The following is a 15,881-nucleotide window of genomic DNA, read 5'->3' on the forward strand; positions in this document are numbered from 1 at the left end:
AAGAGAATCACTTGAACCTGGGACGTGGAGGTTGCAGTGAGCTGAGATTGAGCCACTGTACTCCAGCCTGGGTGACAAGAGCGAGACTCCATCTCAGGAAGAAAAAAAAAAAGATTCTTGGTATCATCTCCAATTTGCTTTAAAGTTATTTTAGTCACTAAGTGACAGGATAAAATATGAGCTGTATTTTAGAAACTATGCTAATAGCTCCAAAAGTAATTCAATTATATAGAGAGCTCACTTTAATACTTCCATTATTCTAAAATTTATTCATGTTGCTTTAGTGTAGGTATCTCCCCATTTTATAGAAAATGCTTTTGATACATGAAGTCATCAATGATTTCTAAACTGTTAAATCCAGAGCTTCCAATACTTTATTCATTTACCAATTATTATCATGATTTTTCCACAGCTACCAGTACCATTACTTACATAATGTTTTTCTTTAACGAATCTAGAGTTTAATATTACACTAATTTAGGTTAAAAGGGAAAATCATTACCATTTTTCATAAATAACAGGTTTTATGCACCAGTTATATATTTTTTCTAATGCCCATCAAAATAAACCATAAATTCTAAAATTAAAATACCAACTAAAAGCTTGCAAATGAATCAATACAGGACACACTACTATTGTCTTCTTTGTCCTTCTCAAACCCTCTGTTCTAAACTTCATGACCCTGGTCTCCTGGGGCCTCTATTTATTCACTTTCACTGACTCTATTCCTTAAATGTTAGTATTTTCTAAGATTCCGTTCTTGGCATTTTCTTCACATCCTGCACATTCTTTCTGAGGGAATCAGAGGCATCTCCGAATGAACATGTCTATCACTGAACTTGTTATTCCCAGCACAACATCAATGCATAGATGATTTCTCCTCTGTGGTCCCATTCTTAACAACATTAACACCTGTCCAGTTTCCGAAGTTAGAAACCTCTCTAGTTAATTTGCATTCTGAGACAACTGTTTTCAGTCTTTCCTCTCTCATCAAATCTCCAACATTCTCTGTACCTCTTCATTCTCACTGACAAGTCACCTCATATTTTGCTGAGAAGCAATCAGAAGTCCCACCATCAAATCTTTCAACATTCCTACAACTTTACCTATATATCATCCTTCCTCCTAATAACGACACTTACATTTGTGGCTTGGATCTCGTCCCCTCTTGCCCACTCCATAATTCTGCTTCTACAATTATCCCTTTGCTGCATCTTCAAGTTTTCCCACTTTGTTTGATCATTCCTATTGAAATATGCTACAGTGCTTTCTTAGAACAAATACCTTCAACCCCACAGCCTCCTCCAGCTGTATCCCATTTTCCTGCTCTTCACTATAGCAAAACTTAAGAGTTGCTTGCCATCCTCACTTCCATCAAAACCTATTTCACACAAGCTTTTACAAGATTACCAATCTCCATGTTACTAAATGCAGTAGTTCATTCTCTGCCCACATCCAGCTCAATCTCTCAAGATATAGCATGCTGGGATAATAATAATGATATGCTTGACAACTCCTTAAAACATTTTCTTTGCTTGGCTTGTGGGATAAAACACTTGAATGTTTTTTCTACTAGCTTACTGGGTACTCCTTTACTGCTCTTTTTCTTCCTGACCTCTAAATGCTGGCTAGAATACCCTAGTAATTAATTTTTGACCCATTTTCCTTTTTATAGTAATTACTGAGGTAATTTCATCCAAGCTCATGACTTAAAAAAACATTCATATGTCCATGACCCAAAAATTATTACTCTAGCCTGGTCTCTTCCCCACCATTGTAACACTCATGTATCCAACTACAAATTCAACATCTCTACTTAAACACTTAATAGGCAACTCAAATTTAACATGCCCAAAACCAAACTTGTTTTTCTCCCCAAATCTTCTTGTTTCCCAGATTTGATTATCTCATTAAATAGCACCACTATTTACCTGATTGCTCAGGTTCCAGATTTAAGAGTCACCCTTAGCCTCTCTTTCTTTCATTTCCCACATCCCTTTCTAGTAGTGTCTTATTGGTTCTACCTTCAAAATATATCCCAAATAAGATCATTTCTCACTTTCTCCCTGTCCACTCCAGTGGTACAGGCCAATACAATCTCTCACTGATATTTTTACAACAGCATCCTAACAGGCCTTCATGCTTCTGCTCTTACCCTACTATTCTATTCTCAACAGAGCAACCAGAGGAATTACGTTAATATGAAAATCAGTTCACTTTACTCGTGTTCAAAATCTTCTAAGTCAGCAGTCCCCAACCTTTTTGGAACCAGGGGCTGTTTTTGTGGAAGACAATTTTTCCACAGACTGGGGTGTGGGAGGGATGGTTTTAGGATAATTCAAGCGTATTACATGTTTCCTGCACTTTATTTGATCCCTCGGATGCACAGTTTACAACAGGTTCATGCTTCTATGAGAATCTAATGCCACCACTGACCTGACAGAAGGTGGAGTTCAGGCAGTAATGTGAGTGATGGAGACGGGCTATAAAATGCAGGTGACGCTTTGCTTGCTGGCCTACCACTCACCTCCTGCTGTGCCACCCAGTTCCTTGTCATACATCTTTCTCTTAGAATAAAAGCCCAAATTGTTAGAATGGTCTGCAAGGCAATAAAAAAGTGGCTCTATCCTCCACCATGTTTATCTCTGCTTTCATCTCCTACATCTCCACGGCAGATGGAGACCCCTCCTTGCTATTCCTTGCATGAACCTTTGCAACGCTATTCTCTCTGCCTGAAATGCTTTTATGCTATATGTTCGCATGGCTTAGAACCTCTATCCTCCCTCAAGTCTATGTTCAAATGTCATGTCACTTTCTCAGTGGGGCCCCCTTACTGACCCCAACCCCTCCTGCTACTTTCCCCGTAGCACCCACTTTCTAATTAAATGATTTATTATGTTTATTATCTACTCTCTGCTTCCCTCTACTAAAATGTAGCTCTATAAGAGGTGAAGGTATTTTCTGTTTGGTTTTCAATTCCTAGAATAGTGACTGGAATATAGTAGGTAAATATTCATTGAATGAATGAATGAATGAATAAACCACACCCAGTTTCCTTTGGGTGAAAGAAAACAAATTGTTGCTTTAGAAGATTATATCCTCTGTCAAATTTCTTATTTTTTAAGTATTATTTGGCCAGACTAAACCTACAATGACTGGATGAATAGTTGTGAAAAGATCTTAGGAAAGGGCCAGTAGGCTCATTCTTTAAAAGAATACACATTTTTTTGGGCATGCAGAACAAAAAATTCACATTAAAACCAACAAATATTTATATATAACGCCTTTCTAGGCTGAAGTATAAAACCATTGGTCATCAGAACCTCATACATACTGTCTCTAAGTTCTTATAAAAACCAAAAGCATCCCTTTTGTTCATAAAAACTAAATGCTGGAAATCCCAAAAGAAAAATACTGTCTACTAAGCTAATGCTACAAAAGTACAGCCATAAGCTCTTGCACGTAAAATAGAAGGCTATGTGGCAATCTAATGATGCAAGATTCAGAAAAGATCAGAATGACATGTTAAACTGAGAGAGACGATTTTAGGTGTGCTCTTGGGGTTCATTATGACTGCCCCTCATATTTAGATCCATGTTTTATATAGAAATGTATCTCTTTTGAGGGATGACATAAAAAGTGTAGTGATTATACCACTTTCATAAAATGTCCCAAGAATCTACAAATATGAATTATTTCAATCTTTCAATTATGGCAGTGGAATAGTTTATGACTAGTTGAAGAATTATACACAGGAACCACACTGGCCCTGGAAGAGAGGGACTCACATTTTAGTTTCAGCTCCACCAATGACTGACTGTAATTTGAGTAAATCACAACCTTTGCTTATAGGTGCATAAATGCATAATTGTTTTTCCTATTCTCTCCTCTATCACATGTTAAATACATGTTAAAGATACATGTTAAAAACTGTTAACCAAATAATTATAGTCTTTTTAAGTAAAGAAATATACAGATTTAAATGCATTACATACACAGAAGTACATTTGGTTTTGTTTCAGGATATACCTGCATCTCAGGATTTTAAAATATGCAATATATTAACCAAAATTTTAATTCTTTTTACAGAAATAAATGGAGGTGACCTAACTAGTAGCATATTTAAAATACTGTAAGAGTCAGGTGCAGTGGTACACACCTGTAGTCTCAACTGTTTGGGAGGCTGAGATGGGAGGACTGCCTGATCCAGGAGTTAGAAGCTATGGTGTGTTATGATGGAGCCTGTGAATATAGCCACTGCACTCCAGCCTGGGCAACACAGTGAGACCCTGCCTCTAAAAAAAGTGCTATTAAAACAGGGTCTATGAGAATATCTTTTAAAAAAGCAGATAGCTTCACCAATTCTTATAAAAGAATGTAAAAGAATGTGATAAAGCAAAGATCCTTAACTGCAGGATATGCTGGAATATCCACTGGAGGGCAGCAAAATGCAGGATTTCTTCTTCTTCAACATCTGAACTCTGTAAAATTGCTTTAAGCTGCAAGTTATAAATCTACAGAAATTTAGGTTGAAGAACACAGACTAGAACTACAGGCAATGAAACAAGTTATAAAAGGAGATATGATTTACATAAATAGATGCTATAAACACAGAAATACTGTGAAGAGAAGACAAGATAATCCATCTACACACTGGAATAGATATTAAGTCTTATGCACATGATTTGAAAATTCTACTTTTTTCTCCAGAGACAAAAGCTATCAAATACATATTAGAGAGAGAAACTTGCATACAATTATAGGAACACCTAAACATTAAAGTCTGAGTTCTTCTGCATAACATTTATTCATACTTTCTAAGGATCTGGGCCAATTTTTTAAGTAGGCATGTGCCTCAATTAATTAAGAAGAGATCAGAGCTCAGAAATCTTGGGGTCAATGTTTAATTATATTCGGTAAACATCAATTTTACTGTTTGTGGCATAAAAGTCTAATAAATAAAACCAACCATTGGTTTTATGTTAATATAAGAAAAATAAACTATTAAAAATAAAGTAAAATCATATATATCAAAGATATAATAAGACAGTCTAGATTACTTTAGTAGTAGAAAAATATCTTTGCTAGATGTAAATTATTTGCAGATTAGTATTTCAAAAATATTTTACAGTAATAAATGCTTGGAAAATCCACTATCGTGTTGTAGTGCCAAATCAACATATTTCTGGACTCTTCTACAGATTCAATATTTAATCATTTTGCTCATAGTGTTATTAAAAGTTATTTTCCATTTTATAGAAAAGATAACCTTTATTGTTTCATGGAGTTTCATTCTCTGTGACACTTTTATTTTTTCCAATTAAAAAAGGCTGTTTTTTTAGTACTGAGCACTTCATAGACTTTGCTTATATTCAAAAGCATTCTAAGTTTAACAGATTCTATTTTACTTTTAAAAGGACAACCTTGTTATGGAAGAATGAGTTTGCTACAGTAACCAATTCAGTTCTGCTTAAGTTAAATAAAATTGTAAAATAACAAGCCTATAAATGTGGAAAACCGTAGGTATTTTAAAACTGCCCAAACAAGATGTTTAATCAAAACTGAAAACACTAACTTTTACAGTCAATTCAAGAGTGGGCAAGTGAAAAATCAATGTATTAAGTTCTCCTTACAGCATCCTTGAAATGGTAGTAATATAAAACTACCTATAAAAGACCAGGATTTATAAAATTTTATTCAAAAAAGGGAGAGATGATGATAATAAACAGTTGCTATAAGAACACATGCATCTAACAAATGGCAGCCACTACATTGATTTCTAGGTTAATAAAAGTTTGAAAACACTGTCGGATAAATAATTTTTCACTAATCAATACAATTTTAGCTATAAAGTCTTTGTAAGTACAAAAAAATTTTTTAGTATAGTGACTGTGTATTTTTAAGTTGAACAAAACAGTATTTAAAACTTGCATAGTCATTCCAAGAAACACAAACCATAAATCTGCATGAAAAATTCCATGATTATATATGAAAAATAACAAAATACTTGGTAATGTTAAACTGCCCATCCTTTTACCAGTAGTTCATACTATTTAAGATATTATATTATATTATAGTTGCTGTAAAAATGATTATGTATTTACTTTTGAGACAGAGTCTTGCTCTGTCACCCAGGCTGGAGTGCAGTGGTGTGATCTTGGCTGACTGCAACCTCCACCTCCCGGGTATAAGTGATTCTCCTGCCTCAGCCTCCTGAGTAGCTGGGACTACAGGCACGTGCCACCACCCAGGTAATTTTTGTATTTTTAGTAGAGATGGGGTTTCACCATGTTGGCTAGCTGGTCTTGAACTCCTGACCTCAGGTGGTCCACCTGCCTTGGCCTCTCAAAGTGCTGGGATTACAGGCATGAGCCACTGTGCTTGGCCAACAATTATCAGGAATTCCATGACTATTATATGGAAAAAGAATCACTAGCCTTGTCACTCTCTTGAAACCTTTTTACTGTCATAATAAAAACTTAGACAATGTCAGACAAGGTACCTTATAAAACTTACTTCAGTATTACAAAAATGAAAAAGGTAAAGGCAAACAGAATCATCTGATTTCAGAAAAGGTACAGAAATGCTAATCATCATTCAGAGGTTTTTTTCTTTTTTTCATCAATTATTTAGCAAAGCTCAAAGGTAACTGGAATAGAAGGAACTGTTTAGATTTCAAACATAAGAAGTTCCTGGTTTCTATAAAGGTGTTTGGCTTCTTTCAAGTTTTAGCTTTTCAAAACTACAACTCAGAGAAGTAACTATGAATGGGCGGGATTACTCTGGAAATAAGTAACTCAAAATCATTGCCAAAGAAAAACACAATATTGAAACTGTCTCACTACTACTAATGCATTTTTAAACCTAGAAAATGCTATAGCATTCAAATTCATTAAGAGGTAACAGTATTTATTTAGGTGTTAGTAAATGTTGGATTCTTTTCTAATTCATATCAGAATGATTTTAAGTCTACCAGCAGTAACAGACTATTAGCTGTTCTTAGGTAACCTATGACATTTGAAAGATCACAGCACTCTGAGAAGATGCAGTAGAATTTAAAACAAAAACAAACACTACAGCATACTTTCTAGGATCAAGTAACTTCTTCCGGTGGCCTCAGCAAGTTTGAGCAGACTTTTTAACTAAATGTGGTAAACTCATTAATTACAATACGGTGCTAAATATTTTTTTTATTGATGAGCTCCCTCTGAAAGAACTATTATTAAAAAAAATGTATTCTGTCTTTCCATGTCAAATTATTTTATTTTATTGTTATCATATTCTACCTAATATTATTCTTTGAATACTCTGGACTATCAGATACCACAACTCTGAGAAAGATCTGTTCCAAGTTACTGGTTTTCTGGACTAGTTGAAGTTACACTCTGGGGAAAAAGTTCAAGAAAACTGTATTCCCTCTCTTGACATGAGTGACGTGAACTAAGAATACATTTCAAGAAACTGAAATACTAAATAAAAACATGTGAAACTAATGCTAAGGAAGAGACCTTTTAGAAAAGGGTCACTGTACGTATATAGTGACAAAACCCTTCTTCTCAAAAACAGAAATAAAATCCAAGAGAGGTGAGGGAGATGATAGTAAAGAAAATAAGATATTGTATTAATAGAAAAAGCTCACTGAAAAAGTAAAATCCTGTTTATAAGGCTGTTCTTAAGTAGCCCACAACCTTTAAAAGACTACGGTGTTGTGAGATGATGTAGAAGAACTGGGAAAAAAAAAAAAAAAAAAAACAAACAAACCGTAGTATATCTTCCAGGATTAAGAAGATAAAATTCACAATTTGCACCTTTAAAGGTCTGAGCACCATGTATTCACTATGAATGTCTAATGGCTTACTTTTTATCTAGTATCTACTATATGGTAAGAGCAATGCAACTATTATGTATCCATAAATATAAAAAATTTAAAAATTAAAAAAAAATGTAATGGTAGAGCTGCAGTTCAAACTCATGTAAGATTCTAGTGCTGGCTACTCCACTCTATTGCCTTGCTATACTGTTTTAGGCCTTTGGTATTCATAAAAGAACTTTAATTCAGATTGTGCTCCATACTGATCCACAACAGAGCTATAGAGTTATACTGCTGGGAGATTCTTGGTTTCTTCAGTAAATAACTGGGCTTTGACATTTAAAAGAAAAACACTACTTACAGTCTGTCATTCTATTAAAATTGTAAGGCATTCTGGCATAGTGATTCAAGCACACCACTTTCTGGTCCCAAATCTACTAATAATTATTGAAGTCTTTTAGACAAGTCACAGAAGTAAGTGGATGTCAGGTTTTTTTGTTTTTTTTGTTTTTTTTTTTTTGAGACAGAGTTTCGCTTGTTACCCAGGCTGGAGTGCAATGGCGCGATCTCGGCTCACTGCAACCTCCGCCTCCTGGGTTCAGGCAATTCTCCTGCCTCAGCCTCCTGAGTAGCTGGGATTACAGGCACGCACCACCGTGCCCAGCTAACTTTTTGTATTTTTAGTAGAGACGGGGTTTCACCATGTTGACCAGGATGGTCTCGATTTCTTGACCTCGTGATCCACCCGCCTCGGCCTCCCAAAGTGTTTTTAAATATCAAAAGTGAAGGAGCTGAACTAATATCCATCTGATTAAATATTATAATCTAATTTGAATATTAACAAAACACACACTGTGCACTCTACAACGTCTAGATACTGAGGATCCACACATATGTAAACTGCACCCATCCCAATTCAAGGCATAGAATTAAAATTCATGATTTTATTTTTTTCTTATAGTGAAGGTTAAACAAATAGAGAACCAAATATCATGTAATTCTTAGAAGGTTCTAATAATGAATGTGCAATAGCTTTAGACATTAGCTTTACCCAGATGGATACACTTATACACATGCATATATGCCCATATATATGCCATGGGAGAGAGTGGAAGAAGGGAGAAAGATGCTACTTAATGTCGGGTCAATATATTAAAGGTATAGTAAAGGTCTGAATCACCTTCAATGAAAGACAAGGAGCTATATTTCAGTGACTGAGATTACAGAAGAACTGCTTCAATTCAAACTGTATACTTTGACTTCATGGACAGGAAAAATATACTTTACTAAGAATATCAGTCATTATAAAACACCAGAGATTTTGAGAGGAGGAAAAAAATCGCAAAGCCTATTCATCCCAGTTGAATATACCACATATTTTAGTCAGCCTTTCTTAACCAGAGTTCTGTGAGAGAATTAAGCTTTAATACTCCAAGTAAAAAAGCTAATTCCTCACTTATAGTAAGTGAGGAATTAACATCTTAACCAGAGTTCTGTGAGAGAATTAAGCTTTAATACTCCAAGTAAAAAAGCTAATTCCTCACTTATAGTAAGTGAGGAATTAACATCCTTTCTTATGCATCTGGAATTATGCTAGTTATCTAAAATCCTTGGTCTAAATAGAGAAAATCATTTTCTGTGTTCTTTGGATCAGAACAGGAACTCTGGCTGGGCTCATTATTTTGTCACCATTTAACAGTTGCTTACCACTGCAGACAGAAGAAGTGATGTTGTACAGAAAAGGATAAAACTGCATACAGCGGATCAACTTCAGGCTGTTTTCACACTCTGGGCATTTGGTGGTTAATTTCAAGGCCTGTCTAAAGGCCTCAAGTGCCCCACTGATATTCTTCAGAGCAAGGTAAGCATTTCCCAGGCTCAAATAGGTCAGAGGCTGAAAACAAAACAAAAAAAAATCAGCAAAATCTTAATGAACTAATATTTTCTGGGAGTTACAAAATGTTTACAGTACATGGCTTTTGACTCTTTTTAGGTTATGCCATAAACGTTACTGCTAACTGTCCATTTTATTCATACCAGCTAATTCTAAACTGTGTTATACATGTAAATTTATTGTTTACTTTTTTGTTAAGATAAAAAATACATAAAGGATTAACATAAACTACATATGTATATATCCCTGTAACCACCACACTGCTCAAGATACAAAAAATGTTTTCAGTACTCCAGGAAGTTCCCTTGGGCAATCCAACCACAGAAGTAATCATTGTTGTGATATTGTGACTTCTGTCATCATAGTTCTGGAACATCAGGTAAATGAAATCAAACTGCATATTCTCCTATGAGTACATGAAACATATATCCTTTTGTAGCTTCTTTCACTCAATCCAAAATTCACTCATGCTGCTGTGTACATCAGTAGCTCATTCTTTTTTAAGCTGATGTGTAATGTTCCAACATAAAAATATACCACAGCTTGTTCATTCATTCTTCTACTGATTGGCAGTTGGGCTATTTCCACTTTCTGTCTATTATGAATAAAGTTACTATGAATATTCTTGTAACTGTCTTTTGATAGGCATATTGTTCTCATTTTCTTTGAGTATATTTAGTTTTAGTAGATATAACCAAATAGTATTCCAAAATGGATGCACAAATATACACTCCTACCAGCAAGTGTGAGAATTCAGAGTCTTTGTATTGTCAGTCTTTTAAATTTTAGCTTTTTTAGTGAGCTGCAGTGGTGTCTAACTGTGGTTTGAATTTGCATTTCCCTGATGAATAATAATGTTGAGGGTTTTGTTTTTCAGGTGCCTATTGGCCATTTGGATATCCTCATTTCTGAAGTGCCCGTTCTTTTCTCTGTCGAAAAGAATTAGATTGCCCTTAATGCTTTGAAGGAGCTCTTTGTGTATATTATATATTACTCCTTTGTTGAAAATAAGTATTGCAAAAGTCTTCTCTATGGTTTGCTTTTTTTACTCTCTGAATGGTACCTTTTGATAAACAGAATTTCTTAATTTCAGTGAAGTTCAGCTTTTTATTTTTTTCTTTTATACTTAGTACTTTTTGACATCTTTGCCTACTGCAAGGTCATAGAGACTTTCTCTTATGTCTTCACAAAGAAGCTTTACTGTTTTATCATTCATATTTTGGTACATGATCCACTTCAAATTAATTCTGTGTATGGTGTGAGGTAGAAGTCAAAGTTCTTATTTTTCTTCATAAGGATATCATCCAATTACTCTAGAACTAACTTATTGAAAAACCAAAATGTTTTTCCCTCGTTGAACTACAGGTATGCCTTTGTATAAATCAGTGGCCATATACATGGTGGTCTACTTCTAAATTCCCCATTATGTTCCATTGATATGTTTGAGTATCTCTGTACCAATACCACACTCATTTAATTATAGTAAATCTTGAAATCTAGTAATATAAACCTTCCAACTCTGTTCCTCTCCATCCCTTTCCCCCATTTGTGTGTGTGTGTGTGTGTGTGTGTGTGTGTGTGTGTGTTGGAGGGGGGCTATTTTAGGTACAGTTCTATGTGGATTTTAGAATCAATTTATTAATACACAAACACATATATGCAATTACTAGGTGTTTGAGATTGAATTGAATCTACAAATCGATTTGCAGAGATCTTACATCTGAACAACACTGACTCTCTTAATGTGAACACAATGTACATCTCCATTTACAGGTTGAGTATCCCTTACCCAAAATACCTGGAACCAGAAATGTTTTGGATTTCAGATTTTTTAAGATCTTAGAATATATTATTATATTTACTGGCTGTGCATCCCAAATCTGAAAATTCAAAATTCAAAATGCTCCAAATGGCATTTCCTTTGAGTATCAGGTTGGTGACCAAAAAGTTTTGGATTTTGGAACATTTGGAATTTTAGATTTTTGAATTTAGGATGCTCAACCTGATATATGTCTTCTCTTAGTGATATCTTATAGTCACATATAAATCTTACACATCGTTTTTTAGGTTTATTCTTAGATATATGATGTTTTCTTTTTCCTTTTTTTATTTTTGAGATAAGGTCTTGTTCTGTTGCCCAGGATGGTCTGGAACTCCTGGGCTCAAGAGATCCTCCCACCTCAGCCTACCGAGTAGCTAGGACTACAGGTGCACACTACCACTAACTTTTTTTGACTTTTTTGTAGAGATGGGATATCCCTGTGTTGCCTAGGCTGGTATTGAGCTTCTAGGCTCAAGCAATCCTTCCACCCTGGCCTCCTGAAGTGCTGAGATGACAGGTGTGAGCTACCACACCAGATCTGATGTTTTCTTGATGCACCTGTAAATAGTGTACTTTGTATGCTATTTTCCAATTGTTTGCTGAGACTTTGCTTTTATAAGCAGCCCAAAGTATTCAGTTTAGGCCATTTTAACTGAAATACATCTATTTTTAGTGTTTTTATATTTGCTTGACTGCAAACCGTATGTTTAAATTTATCATTAAAAATAGTTAAAAAGATCTGAGAATACTATATTTTCAAACTGTACAATAAATCCCTATGAAAAACAATGCTTATGATTTATCCAATTACCTGCTTTTGATTCAGGCTGTCAGATCATCAGAAATGCCTCACTGTAACCAAACCAGGGATAAAAAGTATTCTAGATTAAGGAGGTCTAACCTTAAGCAGCTCAGATTACATTCAAACTATTACTTAGTAGTTCACACCCAGATACAAAATTAAATCCTATACTTAGATTTAAAATGTATTTTTATATTTTGCATAAGGAAACAAAGTGTTATAATTACCCCTATGACAAAATGATGGCTGTAAAAAAATATTTTGTACGGAGATAAACTGGCTAACATTTTGGAAAAAAAGCTGAACTTTCATTTCTTCACCCAAAAAATAAGTACTGAGTGTTTACTATGTTGCAGGCATTGTTTTGAACATTGAGGATACAGCAGAAAATAAGATAATTGCTGCCTTCATAGACCTTACAGTCTAGTGTGGGGGTGTCAGAGAGTAAAATGGGATGGAGAAATATATAGAGGGAAGAAATAGAGGTCGTATTAGATGTGGGCAGGGGTGCACCATTTTAAATAGAGTAGTATGAGAGGAACTTACTGAGAAGTTAGTATTTGTAAGACTTTAAGGAGGTGGAGCAAACAATGAAGAATCTTGGTGGGATGAAGTACTCCAAGCAGAGACGACAGAAAATGCAAAAGCCCTGAGGTAGGAGCATGCTTAGTATGTTCAAGGAACTATAAGGAGGCAAGTGACACTAGAATAGAATGTGCTAAAATGACTTGACAGAGATAAGGTCAGAAAAGTAACAAGGTCATGTAGGACCTTCTATACCATTACAAACTCTTGTATTTTCCCGTGAGTTCTTTGGAGAGCCACAGCAGGGATTTGAGCCAACAAATAACATTTGACTTTTTATAAGCATTTCACTGCTTGCTGTATGAGAACAGACTGGGGGACAATGGCAGAGAAACCAGTTTAGAGGCTTCTAAAATAATCCAGACAAAAATAATGGTGGTTTGGATGGGACAGCAGTGGAGACAATGATAAGTAGGAAAATCTGAGGCATATCTTGAAAACAGAATCAACAAGGTTACCTAGTGGATTGAATTTTCCCTGAGAATAGGAGAAATGCATGAAGGAAGCCTCTAAGTTTTTGGTCTGAGCTACTGGTAGCTTAATTATTTCCTGAAACGAGGAAGACTGGGAAGAATAAATTTGGAACGGTGTTAAGGAGCTTGGTTTTGGCCTTAGTTCTAGAGTGCCCTTTAGACATCTAAGTGGAAATGTCAAGTAAGCTGCTGAATAAATAAGTCTGGAGTTCAGGGCAAAGGTGACAGCTAATTCAACAGGAAAAGAACAGTCTTCTCAAGATATGAAGCTGAATAGCTGGATATCCATGTAAATATGAACTTTGATCTCTATCTCACACTACAAAGAAAATTTAACTTGAAATGAATCATAGACCTAACTGCAAAGCCCAACACTATAAAATATCCAGGAGACAACACAGGAAAAGATCTTTATATATCTAAGAATCAACGATTTAAAGATTAAGCCATAGAAAACAAAACACAGTTTTATGAGAACACTTTAAATCTAACAATGGAAACTTATAAATATTTAGACATTAGGCATAAAATCAAATTAATTGTATTTTTATTATAACTGAATTTCATGAAAGCTAAAATGACAACAATTATAACATCCATCCTGATTTCAGAGATGTTAAAATATGAAAACAAAAGTTGTATCTTCAAAACCATGAACTACAAAGCAGTAATGTAACTCCGTAAGCTGCATGTGGGAGGTTCGGGGCATGAAAATCAATGTACCTACCTACTCTTATCAAAACCAACATTGAACTGTCCTCTGGTTGAATGGTATAAATAGTTCTATAAATTAAAGTTGTAAAACAGTGTAATATTAAGCAGTTTGCATGCTGTGATAAGTAGGATAAAATACAAACCAGATGTTTCAGACTGACATACAAAAGTGGCAGTATATTTTTACAGCTATGTTATTCTTATTTAAATTAAGTTTCCAAAACAACTTAGCTGTGTAATTATAAATTTCACTCACTTAAAATTTAAAGAGTACATAAAAATAAAACAAAAGCTTTTGATGCTCTCTCTTGAAATAATGCAAATTCTACTCTGAAAAACATGACATTTTTTATGTTTTCCTTAGAAAAATATAAATTGTGATCTAAATTTGAGTTACCCTACATAGTATACAGAGCCATGAAAACCCATAAAACCTCACCTCAGAGCTATTGATGGCCAAAGCTTGAAGTAGTAGCTTAGTGGCATCAAGATGAAGGCCGTAGTGAATCAAAAGGTTGGCCAAGTTGACAAGAGGAACGTCTTGGTATTGAAGTGGAGCTAGATTCAAAGCCCTCTGAAGACAGGCAATAGCAAAAGTGCTATTTCCTACTGCTCTCCAGTATAGTCCAGCTTCATTGAGTATGAGCCAGACAGGAGCGTTCGGCTGAAAAATCCAAAAATACTTCAGTTAGTACAATAATACAGTACTTGCTCTAAATAAGATTTTTAATAAGTGCATTTTAACTTTTAATTATACTTAAGAAACATTTAAGTTTCAGATGTCCGAAGTAAATAACTCACCTTATTAATAGCATGAAATAAGAAAGACCCAATTTCTTCTTCTGGGACAGTATAGTTATTAATACGGGAAAGTAAAATCTGAAACATCAAAAGGAAGACTGACTCAATTGAAAATAAAAGGGAAGACATTTGAAAAGAATTTCTATAGATGGCAGTCTTTTCTTGAGCTCCTCAGGAACACCTAATTTGAGCAAATATTTATAATCATATAAATATCATAAATTCATTGACATACCAACAGGTGTTGACCTGCTCACATGTATGTACTAGTTTGTTTAACTAAAAAGTTATGACATATATACCCAGACACAGTAAAGTAACCACCATACCCCATTAAAGTCAGCCTAAGTGTTCAGAACCCAAAAAGAAATTATTCAAAAGACAACAGCATGTAATATGTAATAGCTGATGTAATAAAAATCTACTATCTTTTCTTCCTGGAAAATACCAGATGCTCAATTATTCTACTTCATGTTCCCGTAGCATTTATATAACTGTGAGCAACTCTAAGGCATAGATCATGGTCTGTTTATCTTTGTATTCCTAGCACCCAAAACAATGTCTGGCACATAATGTTTTTGGCCTAAGGAAATGTCTGTTGAATATAAGTAGTAATAACTGCTTATAATTTTGAAATTAACTTTTTTAAAAAAAGGTGATTGTGATGGTCTGTGATCACTAAAAAGGTTAATTTTCTTTCATTTCCCTCTATGGAAAATGGTACTAATACGGCAATCTATAGTAATAAAACATTCGTAGTTATATATAACTAAAAGGAATTTTGGAAAAGAGCATAACTGAACTTCTAGTATTTGCAAAGTGGTTATCAAATTAATACAAATTCTAAGTAACCTCATATAAGGCCACAGCAGGGTTGATAAGGCCAGAAAAAAAGATTCTTCATACTTTCAATTTATATAAACTTCTGAAGGCCTGGAGGACGCAAAGCTAACTTTTAATGGTCACAATGGCCTGCATTA

At 34.6% G+C, this 15,881-nt stretch overlaps 1 protein-coding gene across 3 annotated transcripts in view; it reads right to left on the reverse strand.

The window, feature by feature from the left end:
- The window catches only part of TTC17 (tetratricopeptide repeat domain 17), a 135,386-nt gene that overhangs the window by 69,987 nt on the left and 49,518 nt on the right, over positions 1-15,881 (reverse strand). For all 3 annotated transcript variants that reach the window (XM_012452388.2, XM_012452391.2, XM_012452392.2), the window contains exons 14-16: positions 14,902-14,979; positions 14,540-14,764; positions 9,518-9,704 (exon numbers count right to left, since the gene is read on the reverse strand). In XM_012452388.2, the coding sequence (XP_012307811.1) occupies positions 9,518-9,704; positions 14,540-14,764; positions 14,902-14,979 (490 nt within the window). The remainder of the gene's footprint in view (positions 1-9,517; positions 9,705-14,539; positions 14,765-14,901; positions 14,980-15,881) is intronic.

The sequence above is a fragment of the Aotus nancymaae genome, unplaced genomic scaffold (assembly GCF_030222135.1).
Source record: "Aotus nancymaae isolate 86718 unplaced genomic scaffold, 86718_ANA_hifiasm-v0.15.2.pri h1tg000059l, whole genome shotgun sequence".
Classification (NCBI taxonomy): domain Eukaryota; kingdom Metazoa; phylum Chordata; class Mammalia; order Primates; family Aotidae; genus Aotus; species Aotus nancymaae.